Source organism: Emericellopsis atlantica (genome assembly GCF_019669845.1).
Source record: "Emericellopsis atlantica unplaced genomic scaffold F5Z01scaffold_1, whole genome shotgun sequence".
Classification (NCBI taxonomy): domain Eukaryota; kingdom Fungi; phylum Ascomycota; class Sordariomycetes; order Hypocreales; family Bionectriaceae; genus Emericellopsis; species Emericellopsis atlantica.
Window position 1 is genome coordinate 912,644 of NW_025764703.1, and position 14,408 is coordinate 927,051.

A 14,408-nucleotide genomic window follows, 5' to 3' on the forward strand; every position below is an offset into this window, starting at 1 on the left:
ACCCAAGTCAGCGAGGAGCCCTGCAAAGCAACCCTTCAGTTCGGGGGCTCCATCGCTAGCTTCATGTAGGTGCCACTGGCTGTAGCGGTGTGCAAAGGCTTCCGCAACGTAGCCCCCAAAGTCAAATAGTGATACGGTTAACAGAAACACACAACAGCCGAGATTCGTATTAAGTCGTCGGCAACCTTCGAGCATGCATGACGATATTAGAGCCAGGGGACTATAAAACTCACCTTGTGCTCATTCCCTCAACCCAAGCACGGCTTCGGATCTGGCTCTCCACATTCTGGCCGGATAGTGGCACAATAAACTCACATATGTGTTAGATATAAGTCCATAACAAGGCTTCCAGCGAAGGTCTGCGATAAAAAGTATTCCAGAGCTTCTGGGGAGGACAACTAGTACTGGCTCCAATTGCGCCTCGAGGAAGACCAGTCATCGTCACGACAGGGTCGTCGGACCCGGCAGCAGCGAGGAAGTGCTCGGTCGACTGGCTTGTCTATATGTCGTTTATCATTAGGGAAAACGAGTTAGGTTTCATCCTGCCCGAGAGCCTTTATCACTCCTTAGTAAGCACTCTGTCATGTCGTCTGCCTTGGCGTTGCGACCACACGCTAGGCCCTCGTGTAACTCTCAGATCATTTGATCACTTTGCAATTTTTCATCGTTGATTGAATGAAGAAAACACTGGAGACCCGTTTGAAACACATTCGTCTCGTCAACATCATGTCGGCGCCCCTCCTTACAGACGTCGTTTCTCATGCCGATATACTGGACGCTGCGCATGTGCGCACATTCGACCAAGCGCTGGACAACTTGCTGTCCACTGCATGTGCTGAATCTGCATTTTCTCAGTTGCTGGAGGGACTGCCAACTGAAGCCTCTTTGCGCCAGAGCTTTTGGTACCTGAAGTCTCACCCAGTGTATCAGCTTCACCATGCGGAAGTGTCAGACAGCGCGCGGACTAAGTCCAAGGAGCTAAGATCTACATTCAACAAGAGTCGTTTGGTTTTGGATTTCACTGGCGAGTATCTCTATCATTCGTAGCGGATGCCTTCAGCTCATACTCGTAGCTACTCACGCAGTTTCAAAACACTACACCTGGCTCGAATGCTTTTAATCTATGACTCGTGGAGATGGTCGTCACCGCCGTTCATCAGATCGCTGTGCATATCTACTCGCTTGATGAAGGGAGATACAAGCATCGGCTACATGGTGAATGGCGCGAAGGCCAGTTACCCTCCACCAACAATGGTCGACACAGCCGTGGTTTCATGTTGCCGTACACCGCATTTGTACAGCGGGAGTTCCATGATCCGGACAGATACCCTCACGGTCTGGCCGATGCAGCCGCGTACTGGCTCGAGGGTGAGATCTTTGGCGGGGTCATGCTCTTTGACCGAGGACAGTCGGACACGGACGTAGGTTGACCCCTGGAACTCATGTGACTGATTCATTGAATATGGATAGTGCAAAGCCATATGGATGCAAGGCCATCGGATACACGGAGCTTGTACGTTATATCCTCCGACGACAGTTCAGCTTGATGCACTCATCAGGTTCTTGCTGAATGACACGGGAGTTCTCGCAAACACCCCATGTCCCTTGCCAATTCTCGCTACAGCAGAAAATAGGCCTCGGTGGGACACACTAGACGCCTTCACAGATCACCATATCTTCAGAAATCGCTACGAACGAGAGCCTAAGTCACCACTTATCTCTCAAGAGGCGCCAAATCGCTTCTGGTGTAGACGAGGACCAAGCATGCTAGACTGGCCCGAGTGCGAGGACGAATGAACACTTGTGTTCCAAGACCAAGCCCAGCATCGTGGAGAGCAGATCGATGAGACATTACGGGCAGCTGCTACAGAAGGGCTAAGAAATATCACACCCTCGTCGCCCCTCTGGGCAAGATATGGGAATCGTTTGAGTGCGGGGGATAGCCAGGATCGCAAGGAGTACGTGGATGACTGAGAAGATTCCGAGTATACATGTAAAGAGCACGGGATATCCCGTAGGGGAAAGTACTTCATCTTCGGCGAGGATGCAACAGGAGCACTTGAACAGAAGATGCGACAGAACGACATAATTCGCTAGGGGCGGCAGACGTATGCAGCCAAGGCGAAGCCCTCTTGCTCTGCTAGGGATACCCATGGGTAGCCGTACAGGAATGGGAATGTGAAGTTCTCCCGGCCGCCCCCCATGCCACACGATCGGTCCATCTTCATTAGGCTGAATTCCCCATCCCGTGCATGACTCGCAAATTATCCTGAATATGGGGTAGTCTGCATGTTTCGGTGCAAGCCAGTAATCTCACCTGGTTTCGCCAATTTCAAAAGTCGAATATTGCATGAAGCCACGGGTATCAGGTCGTCGACGCTACCAGTTATACCCACCCTTGAGAAGGCCCAGCGCTACCAACAAATCCTGGCATGATGTGACCGCTCCTGTCTTTGTCTCGACAGTAGGCAGGGTCAATGCATATCGTTCGAGCCTGGGATGCTAGCAGAGGATAATGGACCACCTGAAATGAGGCTTGTGCTCTGTTTCCATACGTCCGAAGCCCTGAGTAGCTAACCTGTCTATGGAACCACCCTCGACTGCGGCATCCCGCTGACAGCACTCCATATTCCCCCTATCTCTTCTCAAAGCTCATTCCAGACCACGCACATGATTTCGCCCCCGACATCAAGCCATGCCACAAAGTCGCCTAGCATACCCGTCTCGACATCGCGCTCGATAACGACTACTCGACCGTCACCTTGCAGTCCAACGGTGACCAGAGAGCCCTCGGCGTTGGTGGAGAACTGGCGAGGCTGCATGCCACCGGCGGGTACCGTCTGGAGAAGTTCTGGCACACCGGTCGACTGGTCGATGGCAAAGTTGGCCAAGGTATCGGACGTGACTGACCCGTCTCCGTCAAAGGCGGGGATTTCAAAGGACTTGTCCATGCGGGAGGAGAGGATGACGTTCTTCTGATCGGGCTGTCAAGTGTCAGCGATTACCGTGTCATTCCGACTTCCCTAGTGATAGAGCTTACCGTGACGAGGATTTCAGCACTGGTGACCCCATCAGGGACCTGGCCGTCTTCGCCATAGATGCTGCTGTGATAGATCTCGTCAAAGGACATGCCGCTTTCGGTGTATGTGACGGTGTATGCCAGAATCGTGTTGGCGAGCTCGTTGACAATGTAAAGATACGTGGCGTCGTCGATGACGGCAAAGGCAGCATGGCGCGGGCCACTGCCAGCAGGGACCTCGAGAGGCTCAACAGGCTCCAGTGTAGCGTCGCTGGCGATCGAGTAGATGCGGACAATGTCGGCGCCCAGGTCGGGGGCCAAGATGTACGTTTCGGTAGGATCCTTGATGACCTCGTGAGGGTGTGCGGCCTCCTGGCGTACAGGGTCGGCTCCGGGCTGTTCAAGGTCGTAAATCTCCTGCTGGATCATGGATGGGACCGAAGGGTCGGCAATGTCCCAAGCAGAGATACCTGACCCGGCGCTGGAGACGTCAACAGGCGGAACGCGTGTGAATTTGTACGACAAGCGACTTACTAGTGGGCAATGGCGAAGTGGGAGTCATCATCACCGTACACGACAGTGCTGACAGAACCAACTAGTACGTCATTGACAGAACTTAGCAGCGAGAGTGAGCCATCGTCGTTGGTCGAGTAGATGGCTGTCGTGCCTCTTGGCCAGGTTCGCCAGCCCTCGTCGACACAGATCAATGTTCCATCGTCCTTGAGGGTGAGCCACGATGGAATAGCACCGCAGTTGTTGTCCTGGGCAATGATGTCGAGGTCGATGCCGCTCGCAGTCTCGGTGAGGTTCAGCGTCGATACGAAGCCGGAGTAGGACGCGACATAGAGGTAAGTGGCCGACGCCTGGCCTGCCAGGAGGAGAACAGCGAGAGCATTCATGGCGAAATACGGCTGGTCTTTCAGGAGTACAGAGAGTGGTCAACCTGCGAGGCAGGGACGAGGCGAAAATGAGCGAGCCCTCGCAGTATATGAAGATGTACTGCCAAGTGCAGATCCGTCACTGAATCCAACCTTGTCGGAGTGCAACGTCCTTTTCCAAAACGACAGCCTCATCACGTTCTGCCAGGTCGTTCAGGCGGGTAAACTGGAGTAATTAATTCATGTCAATCTGCCGCACTGTCCCACGCGGCGCGTTTCACGATCCACGGACGTTAAACGTCCGAAACAACCATATCTGGACGTGACCCACGCAGCAAGGAGATGTGATGATTGATCTGCATAAAGGACTGCCGGAGCCGGCAAAGGATGCCTAGTCCCCGCGGGGTTTCAAGCAGATGCGGTTGAGGCGGGGGATAGCAATTGCCGAAAGCTTGTTCCTCTGCGAGTTGCCTGATCTGTGGCCTTGCTTGCGTGAGGGGAGAGAAACTGTCTGCACAACATACACAACCATCCATCTCGGGTATCAGATCTGATGGCAAGCTGCATTCTTGGCCCCCGGCTGCAGCCGTACATCGCTCGGCATCGGACTTGAGCACACTCTGACGCGGGTTCGGGCAGGATAAAGTAGCTGTGAACCACTCCCGCATAACATTAGGCATACTGGTCCTTCTTGTGCTTGACTGATGGTGTGTTTCGCGGACGCCCCGCCGTGAGTGCAAGTCTTCAGCATGCAGGAAGGGTGCAGCATGTGTTGAAAATACCCAATGCGTCTGGTGCGCTCCGTGTTCAAATCTTGGCTGGCCTAGATGAGTGTGTAGTCGCGCTGTCGGTTGCTCTAGGCTCGCTGTTCATCACGGTCACTACTCAACGAGGTCGACTTTGCGCGTCAAGCGGATGGATGTGACATGCGACAAGTCAGAGTTAGCTCGACTCCTTCACAACTGACCGGCAATACGAAGCAGAGCATGACACGAAATGCACATTCTTTCACTGGGCAGGCTGACCGGGTGTCGAAGGTGGTGGAGTGGCCATTCTCACTGCTTTTCTGGGCATCCGATAGTTACTTTGCCCAAAGTTTCTCAACATTGCCAAGTATCTGAAGCTTGTTCCAACAAGTGAGAGTGTTGTCTTTCGGCCAAGGCATCATACTGCGCAAACGATCAAACTTGAGCCTTTGACGTTTTGTGCAGATGCAGACAGATATATTTCGACGCTCCAGGTTCAACTTGGGATAGCTGAGCTTGCAACACGTGCTGGCTCCAAAGATCGATTGTTTGCGAAGACTCGAAGTCGGAGGACGAATTTTCGTACGAATTGTGCAACTGGTTCGATATGTGTGCTCGAGACAGGTTGGTGATGACCGATTCGTGAGCCAAACGACTGGCCTCCTGCGCTGTAGTTTGGTATCACCAAAGTGCAGTGAATTCCCATTTGCTCCAGACAGTATAAAGACTGGATTGATTGGTCTGATCACGACCAATGATACGCTTGAGCTTGCACTGATCATCAGCTAGCCGTTAAGAACCACAGCGCGTGGCTTGAAATGACACTCTTGGAACAATTGGAGTTGTTGGCTTCTGGCGTGTTCGACGAGCCATCATAGATGAGTCGGCCACCCACACTCACTGCCGATTGGCTGGCTATTCATCACGCGACCAGGCCACGCGACACTGTTCTTGCTCTGGAAGCTAATCGCGACATGATACGCAACAATGAACAATCGGATGTCCGAGCCTGCGAGGTCGCTGATGAGCCGGCATGTTCGGGTTCAGTTGGGGTCCGAGGGGACAATACTGACCGGCTGCCATGTGGCTATGCAAGCCAGCGCTTCGTGCCCAGGACATCCGCTTGCAGAGAGTGACGTCCAGACTCAGCTCTCAGGTTCTTGAGTGTGCAATGAGTACGCCTTTACCGATCGAACTGCACTACAAGTTGTGGCGAAGTAGTTTTTCGTAGCGTTCAGTAGTAGCGTTGAGTAGGAGAATATAAAGAGAAGAGATGACGTCGATTTGTTGCCATGAATAAGTCAGGGACCAGACTTATCGATAGGTGCTGCCTACAGGTATTATCCCGCCAAGATAATTCTGCACCTCTATCGGCAGCCGATCCGACTTCCCCCCACCACCGCACCGACAGTCAGTCCAGTCGTCGTCGTTGCCGTCACCTCCTGTTGGGTCACGCGCACACGGACGAAACCTGGCTGGCGCGAGCACGACCGCTTCCAGTCATCTCTACCAGCGCCACCTGGCGCTCAGATTGTCGGCTCGGGCCTGTCATCATCACAATGCTTCTCGTGCACCAGACAGGCAGCGTCAAGGTCGGCGAGGTCATCCGCTACACCGTCACCTACACGCCATCCCAAGATCGCATCTTGCCCTCCCCCGAGAAGCTATACCTTCGAATCAAGAATACGTCTGCGATCGCTCTCCGTGCGGCCTTTGTCCACGGTCCCTACACGCTCTCTGTCGCTGCCTACCCGCAAGGCTTCAATCCAAACGAGAAATTCGCGAGCCCCAAGAAGTATGGCGTACCCGAGTTCGAGCCCATGGTCAAGGCGGGAGGCTCCTGGGAGTGTGAGTTGATTGTGCCAGAGGACATCCGACAAGGCGCTGGTGCGGGCGCCCACGGTGGATTTGGAAAGAGCGCCGACCATGATCAAGAGAAGGCGAGCTGGGTGGTCGAGGTCTCTTCCCAGGTGATCTTCTCCACCAGCGCCGCCGTTGGCTACGAAGTGCTCCTGGCGCGGGACAAAAAGTCCCTGAGCCTCGGTGGCGCGGTGCCTGGGATGTCAAACCAGAACCATCAGTCGCAGCCCGGGAAGCTCGCAGACCATCAGCAGAGCATCGGGTCCAAGGATGGGCATCATCCAGGGCAACCAAAGGGTATCTTTTCCGGTGCTGTACAACTCTCGGTGGAGGATACTGCGTCGCTCTGGAATACGCCGCGGCTACCGGAATGGGACGACAAGGGCGACGAAAGAGTTGAGAAACGTGCGGGCTCGGATAAGCCGGTAGAGAGCATGGTCAACACGGGAGATAAAGAGACGCAGGAGGACCACATGCCACGGAAGCAGAAGAAGGTGCATCTAGTGGTCCTCACGCATGGGCTGCACAGCAATCTCGGAGCTGATATGCTTTTCATGAAGGAGAGCATAGATGCAGCCGTGGCGCAGGCAAAGATCGACCGCAAAGAGAGGCGTGCCAGGGAGAGATCTTCCAGGAGGACATCCGACGACGAGCGAAGCGCCACCCCAACAGAGCCTAGGTCAGCCCAAGACCAGGAGAACCCAGTTGTTGACGACGACGATGATGACGACGAGGAGGTCATTGTCCGAGGTTACTCAGGCAATGCAACTAAGACGGAGCGTGGTATCAAGTACCTTGGCAAGCGACTGGCGCGATATGTTCTCTCCATGACATATCCCGATCAACCTTTCCTGCCCGCGGGCAAGGATATGACCGACCACAGCGAGCATAACACCAGGGTGGGCAAAGCGGCTCACGACAAGAACAACGAAGGCAAAGCAACGCACAAGCACAGCACTGTCCACGCGGGGAGACATCGTGACCATGCCAAAGAGCATCGACCCTATAAGATCACCAGTATCAGTTTCATCGCGCATTCGCTAGGAGGCCTCGTGCAGACCTATGCCGTTGCGTACATACAAAAACACTCACCGGAGTTCTTCACTCTCATCACGCCAATCAACTTTATCGCACTCGCCACTCCATTCCTAGGACTTAGCAACGAGAATCCCATGTATGTCAAGTTTGCGCTGGACTTTGGTCTCGTGGGCCGCACAGGAAAGGACTTGGGCTTGACCTGGCGGGCACCGACCTTGGCCAGAAGCGGATGGGGCGCCATTGTGGGCAACCTCGGCGAGACCGCGCATAAGAAAGTCTATGGCGAGTCGCAGCCAGAGTCGAAACCGCTTCTCAGGATTCTGCCCACTGGTCCAGCACACACTGCGCTTAAGAAGTTCAGGAATCGCACGGTGTATTCAAACGTTGTAAACGATGGCATCGTCCCCTTGCGAACGAGTTGTCTGCTATTCCTAGACTGGCACGGCCTGGGCAGAGTTGAAAAGGCTAGAAGAGATGCCGGTCTCGTCGAGACAATGGTAGGCTTTGGCTGGGCTGAGCTTACGGGGACGAACATGGCGAACACGAGGCTCAGGCAATCACTCCCTCCAGGGTCGTCATCACACGAGCAGACGACCGATTCTGGAACGGATACGCCCAGGGGTCACATGTCTCAGGTCCCTCAACCGTCGACGAATGCTGTCGAGGAAGATGACCGCGTGAGCCTAGAATCAGTGGTCACGCCCCGTGGCGAGGATGGGCCGTCCGAGCAGGCATCTCAGCAAGGCGTTCCGGGTCCCCTGTCAGGCTTCTTCAATTTGTTCCGAAGCAACGAGTCTAAGCCGGCCCCCATGACACACAAACAGAGGCAGATCTATGATAAAAGTCAGACCAAGAAGGGTGAGCTTGCATCTAGCACTACACTCACCTCTGGGACGTCAGACTCTACCGAGGTTGAGCCTCCACGGGCCCAGGGCAAGGCAACGACAGGTCAGGAGTTTGAAGAGGAGATCAACGCCCTGAATACGCCGCCTCGCACTACTTTCTTCGAGGCGGCAGGCGATCTCCTCAACCCACACGTGCCCGACGTTGAGTATCTGGTGGACCCTGCGAAGCGGCCCCGGACCATCTTCCATGATCGTGTGTATCACCCGCAAGACATCCCTGCGCCGCCTATGAAGAAACGACCCACGCAACCGGTACGCCGGAGAACCTTTGGCAGGTCGAACACGGGAACGCTGTCGAATGCGTCGTCTTCCGCACACGGGTCGTCAAAGACGGATGAATACGACACGGCGGCCAAAGATCAGGAGGCCAACCCGGCATCCGGCCCAGAAGAGCCAGGAGCCGATCACGTCGTCGATGCATCGAACATGCGGGTCGAGGAGAAGATTGCCCGCGGCTACCACAGAGACCTCTCCTGGCGAAAGGTGCTTGTCAAGCTCGAGCCAGATGCCCACAACAACATCTTTGTGCGACGCATGTTTGTGAATGCGTATGGTTGGCCTGTTGTTAAGCACATCTGCGATGCACACTTTAGCGACTCGGCCGCGGCGCGCATGCGTGATGAGGACGAGGTGTCCGGCGAGCGTGCCCTGGACATGAACCAACCACCGCACGAGGACGGCGGGGAGACCAAGAGCGACACGAAGAGCGCCGAACGCAAGACATCCGAGGCGCGGACAGACAGTGAATCACGCGAGGCAGAAGACAAAGTCTCTGACCTGCGTCCTACCGCGCCCAGCTCGCCCAGCCGAACGAAGCAGGAGTCGGAGCCTCGCCAGCTGGAGCGAGGCGATTCCATGTCGTGGTCCGATCGCGACTGGGTCGACTCTGAAGTGGAGAGCGATATCGACTTCGGGGAGGCGAGTCCGGCCAAGGAGTGGAATTGGAAGGAGAAGATTGTGGGCAAGGGAGGCAGGGCGAGGCCGTCGGGGGCCAAGAGTCCAGAGCCGCATAGAACGGATACGGTGGAAGGGACTGGCTCTGATGTGTAGACGGTGAATACTAGAGTATAATATGTACGGCTAATCTTCATAGGCGTTGCGTTTGCATTGTTTGATTCTGCAGGGGTTGGGGTGTGTGCTCTTTGCAACTCCTTTTCGTACGTGAGTCTGCTGATGATGAATAGTTGAGATCGGTTGGCGTGAAAGCCAACTCCCATATGAGTTCAAATTACTGAGCTACAAATGACGGATGGCTCTAACACTCGTCTTAGTTTCTTCTCACTTTCACTGTCACAAATGCCTTTAGTATGCTCGCTCCCAGGAGTCTCCAACCTCCCCCTCGACGCTCAGTCTGACCCTCACGTTGTATTTCACCTTCACAATCAACTCTTTTGCCTTCTTCCTTCTACAATTCTCTAGTAACCAATACCTAGCTCACTCACACCTTGAATCATGTTTCGCCCTTGGATCGACGAGCTCGATCCGCTCCCTGAAGACCCAGGCTTCGAGCTCCGCTTGGATAGCGATGGCCGGGTAAAATGCGACGATATCAAACGCATTTACGCCGATTGGTATTCTAAACACGAACGGAGGATGACGCTTGAGGAGCGTCAGCATGCTCAGTACGCGTATGACCACCTCATCCCTCCAGACCTTGTTGCCCGAAGAGTAGAGTCTGTCCCCTCGGAGCACCACCTGCACCGAGTCTTCCTCACAAAGAACTACTACGACTACACATACCCCGTCTTCGCCGCACTGAGGCTGTACTACGTCGAGCAGCACAAAGACAATGGCTTCCACGAACAGCATCACTTGAAGGCGCTGACCACGTTCAAGCGCGGGAGAGCAGCAAAGCTCATTGCGCAGCGGTACAGGCTGAGCAGCAACGAAGACGTGTTCGGAGGTGACTTTAAAGAGACATATCCAGGACAAGTTCCCCCACGAACAGAGAGCTGGCCATGTATCGACTTTACCGGGGCCCAAGATATCTTGGCGGAGAGGGATGCATCCGTCATTGACCTCGTAAGCAGCGAGGATGAGGATGGGGATGACAGTGGGATCGCTGAAGCTGTTGGTATGGCATTGTCACCTCCTACCACCAGCAAGGCAGACATCATGGAGCAGGGAAAGAGATGCATGGAAACTGTACGTGATTTCAGTTTCCGACTGTATAACATGCTAACGGATTCACAGAACTGGGGGAACTGTTCCGAGACGACTGCTTGGCCCGTCAAGCCGACTGGACTTGGATTTTTCAACGCCGAACACGAGCAAAGCTGCAAGCGACCGCAAAGTGATGGTGCAGCTGCTGAGGAAGAAGGGGGGACGGCCGAGGTCAGTGCAAGCCCCAGCTTGGTGTAGCAAGCACGGTGCTAACAGCCGGACAGGACACGCCCAGCCCAAAGAAGAAGCCCAAGAAGGCTATGAAGATGGTCAAGAGACGTCTGAAGGAAGCGGAGAACAAGATCACGCAATCTGAACAGCGTGAGCATGCGACGCAGACAGCGCTCGAGGAGATCAAGCGTGAGCTCGAAGCGCAGAAGGCGACTGCTGCTGAGCTCAAGCGATCCGTTCAACATGGCAGCAAGATGCAGCTTAGGGTGGCTCTGATGGACATGGCCCGAAGACTTGGTGTTGAAACCTTGGCATGAGAAGAGGTGGAGAGGTCGTGTAACAGGAGAGCGTGTTGTATCAGATATTCGAGAGGGAGTTGGACTGGCGACGTCGCAGACGAAGAGTCTGGATTGAAGAAGGAACACGGCTTGAAAGAAGAACATGAACAACATATAAAGCTGGAACAGATATACAATGTTATTGCTTCACTTGGAACCAGATCACTGGCACTGCCTGGGTCAACTGTGATGGTGTTGAAGTTGAGGAAAGTCCGGGCTTGTCTGCCTGCACACACAATCATTACTGCACAGTAGGCAAGTTCTGTCATTGTAGGAGACGCCACGAGATTGTCCAGTTATGGGTAATTTCACTCAGTTTCGACTGACAGTGGACTCGGTGGCGCCTCAGGAGACCATCCGGATAGCGAGAATCAGCTCTGGGCTCATTGGCGCCATTCTGACGAGTAGGGTAGCGATCCCGGGAGGCGAAACAGCGAAATAGAACAAGGAAGGGAGAGCTTCAAGGCTCAAAGATGCCTTAAACAAGACGGCAGAGACATGAAGGGTACGGCCAAGTTGAGACCAGTCACATCGGACTACGGCAAGACGATTCTCGTTGAATGCACAATTGTCCACCAGCGCTTACTGAACTTGCATCGACAGATTTGAAGTTGACGATGAGGAGTCCAAACTGCATGTGACATATCGCTCACCGTTGACGGCACCACGCAAGAAGTCACTCAGCGCAGACGACGGCCTGCTGTCAACCGCCTCATTCGGTCCCGTTGTGAGGAAGAAAATTCTGTTTTTCAACAATGAGTCAAACTGCTGGCTGGAAAAGAAAATCTCAAAAGCACAGAGTTGCATCCGGTGGGCCCACGACGAGGACACCATTACTCACGTGGCGCAACATGAAGCGTCCACGTTCCTGCATCGCCAGCAGCTATGCGGTTGCATAACAGCGCATCTCCAGTCCGTACGTACACGCGCCATCAACAACTCTGCTTGAAGCCAGCGCGGAGGCAGTCAGTAATTGCAGAGACGAGAGCAAATTAAGATTATAGAAATGTTCCACTTGCCTGTGATTTTTGACCGATCCTAGGATCGAATCAAGATTTGCAAGGTTGTCTACAACTACCGTGGAGGGAGGCGGCCACTTTCCAATCACCGTGCAAGACGCTGCCCGCTGGACATGAAGCCAAGATGGATGGCGGTCCCAGAAAGGCTTAGCGCCAGGCACGCGACATGGATTGCTGCCAGAGCACGGGCCACCGTCTAGCGCCAGGTCCGCTGTACACCCAAAGCGCCCAGCGGGTGGCCGTCGCTGGGGAAATGAGCAGCCAACCAGCGGCTGGCGCCGCGCCCGCCTCAGTAAGATTAAGGAGATCCCTCTCGACGACGACCCACCATAACCCTCGCAGCCCCCCGTCTCAGCTCGCTCATTTCGGTCTCTTGCTCTGCTTCCTCTCTTCCATAACTACAACAGCAACATCTCCTCGTGCCTCACACTCACTTTTCGGCCTTTGTCGCCTCATTCCCTCTTTTTCAGAGTTCCTAGTGAATCTCGTTACGCTCTTTCAGCACCCCACGCTCACACGCCGCACTTGGTTATCTGTCTGCTCTTGTACGCGACTCTCACAACCGCCCTCACAACACCACTTTGAAAATCACCTCAAACGCCAAAATGCTCTTCCGCACTGCTTCCGTCGCCGTTCTGGCGTGCGCCGCCCACGCGGCTGCAAAGCCCCAGCCCTACAAGCTCGCTGTCATGGCCGTCCCCAACCTGAGCCTGTCCCGTCGCGATACCTTTGGCTACCAGCCCGAGGAAATTGTCTGCAACAAGGGCGGCGAGACCTGCGCCGATGCCTGCGATGTTGGCTACGTTCAGTGCCCATCCAACGATGCCACCGTCCACTGCTACAACCCGACTGTCGACCAGCTGTGCTGCACTGACGGCACCGGCAGTGAGTGACACGGCGCTCCTGGAAAGAAAGAGCAATGCTAATCAATTTCCAGACTCCTGCGACAAGGGCTACTACTGCACCCACGACACCCAGCTTGAGACCTGGTGCTGCCCCGACTCCATGGACCTCGAGGAGTGCGCCGCTGCGTACGGTGTTGACGGTGGTCTCGAGACTGCTACCGAGTCTACCTCCACCACCTCCACCACCACCACCTCGGAGCAGGAGTCCACCACCAGCACTACAAGCACGACCAGCACGACCTCGGAGGAGGAGACCACCTCCACCGCCTTTGTCATTGCCGAGGTCACCCCTACAACTACGCCTGAGCCTGAGACCACCACCACCATCTGCGAGACCCCCACCATCTCCAGCTCGTTCACCAGCAAGTGGATCGGTACCAACAGCACCAGCGCCTACACCTCGGCTCACGTCGTGACCTCGACCAAGCTCGTCGACGCCCCTGTGGACACCACCTCGCCCCAGGAGCCCGGCAACACCGATGAGCCTGGTGCTGCTGCCACCTCTGGTGTCAGCCTTGCCCTGCTCATCGCTGGCGCTGGTTTCGTCGCTCTCTTCTAAGCACTTCGAACCGCCGATTCTGACGAGGTTTATGAAAAGCAAGAGACGCGGTGCGCCATGACGCCCGCTGCCTCTTGCGAGCGATTGCACACAATGGGGGTGAGATGGTCCCAACTTAGGCTTGTCTGCGTATGAAAGTTTTGTCCAGACCCACCTCCCATGTCTCATAGCTAGGAGTTGGAAAGGATTTGACGTGATCTCTCGGAGCGAACTTTTTTCATGGTGGCCGCCCTGGCGGGATTGGGTGGCTTTTGTTTTTTGGATTTGGTACATATTTCTTCGCATTATACCTCCTACCGCGCGCGCGCGGTAGCTCCTCTTCTTGGTGGGCGCAGAGGCATATGGCTCTAGCGTCTCACTTGTTTGTACGTATTCACCTAATGGACCTGATATACACGACGACTTTGGCGTTGATATGCACTACGTGACTGTCGTTTGGTGTAAGTGAGACATAACAGTAGACCCCACGTCGTAAACCCACAAAGGAAAAGCGTGTGTGCTCTGGAATGCGGGAGCCGTTGACGCGACATCGGCAATTCGCGCGCCTCCAACGTAATCGAGGTAGCGTCTGACGTGGGAGACATGCACGCAGATAGCTTTGCTCCGCTTCCCAGCTGCTTCATGCGAAATACGAGCGCGATAGGCACCTTGTGCCTTGCTTCATGTATGTCTCGCGGGCTGTTGGTGATCGACGCAGTGTACAACGTGGAGAGGCGATTCTTATTTTTAACCAGAAGGTGGAGTGTGGCAGGCATCTCCTGCACTCGCCCGCGTGCGGTCTTAGTGAAGCTCACGTTATTGTCGAAC

At 54.8% G+C, this 14,408-nt stretch overlaps 6 protein-coding genes across 6 annotated transcripts; 5 read left to right on the forward strand and 1 right to left on the reverse strand.

Annotated features, from left to right (window-relative positions):
- Positions 1-649: 649 nt before the first annotated feature.
- F5Z01DRAFT_642277 (uncharacterized protein) lies at positions 650-2,104 on the forward strand. The gene is made up of 3 exons (XM_046262625.1): positions 650-1,024; positions 1,074-1,421; positions 1,471-2,104. The coding sequence occupies exons 2-3, from the start codon at positions 1,137-1,139 to the stop codon at positions 1,795-1,797; spliced, it is 612 nt and encodes a 203-aa protein (XP_046123010.1). The 5' UTR covers positions 650-1,024; positions 1,074-1,136; the 3' UTR covers positions 1,798-2,104.
- On the forward strand, positions 727-1,047 carry F5Z01DRAFT_632167 (uncharacterized protein; the record flags this gene model as incomplete). The annotated part of the gene is made up of 1 exon (XM_046261844.1): positions 727-1,047. One exon carries the CDS (start codon positions 727-729, stop codon positions 1,045-1,047), a length of 321 nt encoding a protein of 106 aa, XP_046123011.1.
- Positions 2,105-2,450: 346 nt separating the features above from the next.
- F5Z01DRAFT_24659 (Lactonase, 7-bladed beta-propeller-domain-containing protein) lies at positions 2,451-4,054 on the reverse strand. The gene is made up of 3 exons (XM_046258454.1): positions 3,554-4,054; positions 3,041-3,500; positions 2,451-2,984 (listed from the first exon to the last, which is right to left on the reverse strand). The coding sequence occupies exons 1-3, from the start codon at positions 3,916-3,918 to the stop codon at positions 2,646-2,648; spliced, it is 1,164 nt and encodes a 387-aa protein (XP_046123012.1). The 5' UTR covers positions 3,919-4,054; the 3' UTR covers positions 2,451-2,645.
- Positions 4,055-6,202: 2,148 nt separating this feature from the next.
- Positions 6,203-9,496, forward strand: F5Z01DRAFT_614086 (putative serine esterase-domain-containing protein; the record flags this gene model as incomplete). The annotated part of the gene is made up of 1 exon (XM_046260796.1): positions 6,203-9,496. The coding sequence occupies one exon, from the start codon at positions 6,203-6,205 to the stop codon at positions 9,494-9,496; it is 3,294 nt and encodes a 1,097-aa protein (XP_046123013.1).
- Positions 9,497-9,697: 201 nt separating this feature from the next.
- Positions 9,698-11,395, forward strand: F5Z01DRAFT_24642 (uncharacterized protein). The gene is made up of 3 exons (XM_046258452.1): positions 9,698-10,591; positions 10,640-10,780; positions 10,834-11,395. The coding sequence occupies exons 1-3, from the start codon at positions 9,899-9,901 to the stop codon at positions 11,095-11,097; spliced, it is 1,098 nt and encodes a 365-aa protein (XP_046123014.1). The 5' UTR covers positions 9,698-9,898; the 3' UTR covers positions 11,098-11,395.
- A 1,139-nt stretch (positions 11,396-12,534) lies between these two features.
- Positions 12,535-14,031, forward strand: F5Z01DRAFT_24842 (uncharacterized protein). Its single transcript, XM_046258471.1, has 2 exons — positions 12,535-13,022; positions 13,075-14,031. Exons 1-2 carry the CDS (start codon positions 12,743-12,745, stop codon positions 13,599-13,601), a joined length of 807 nt encoding a protein of 268 aa, XP_046123015.1. The 5' UTR covers positions 12,535-12,742; the 3' UTR covers positions 13,602-14,031.
- Positions 14,032-14,408: the final 377 nt, after the last annotated feature.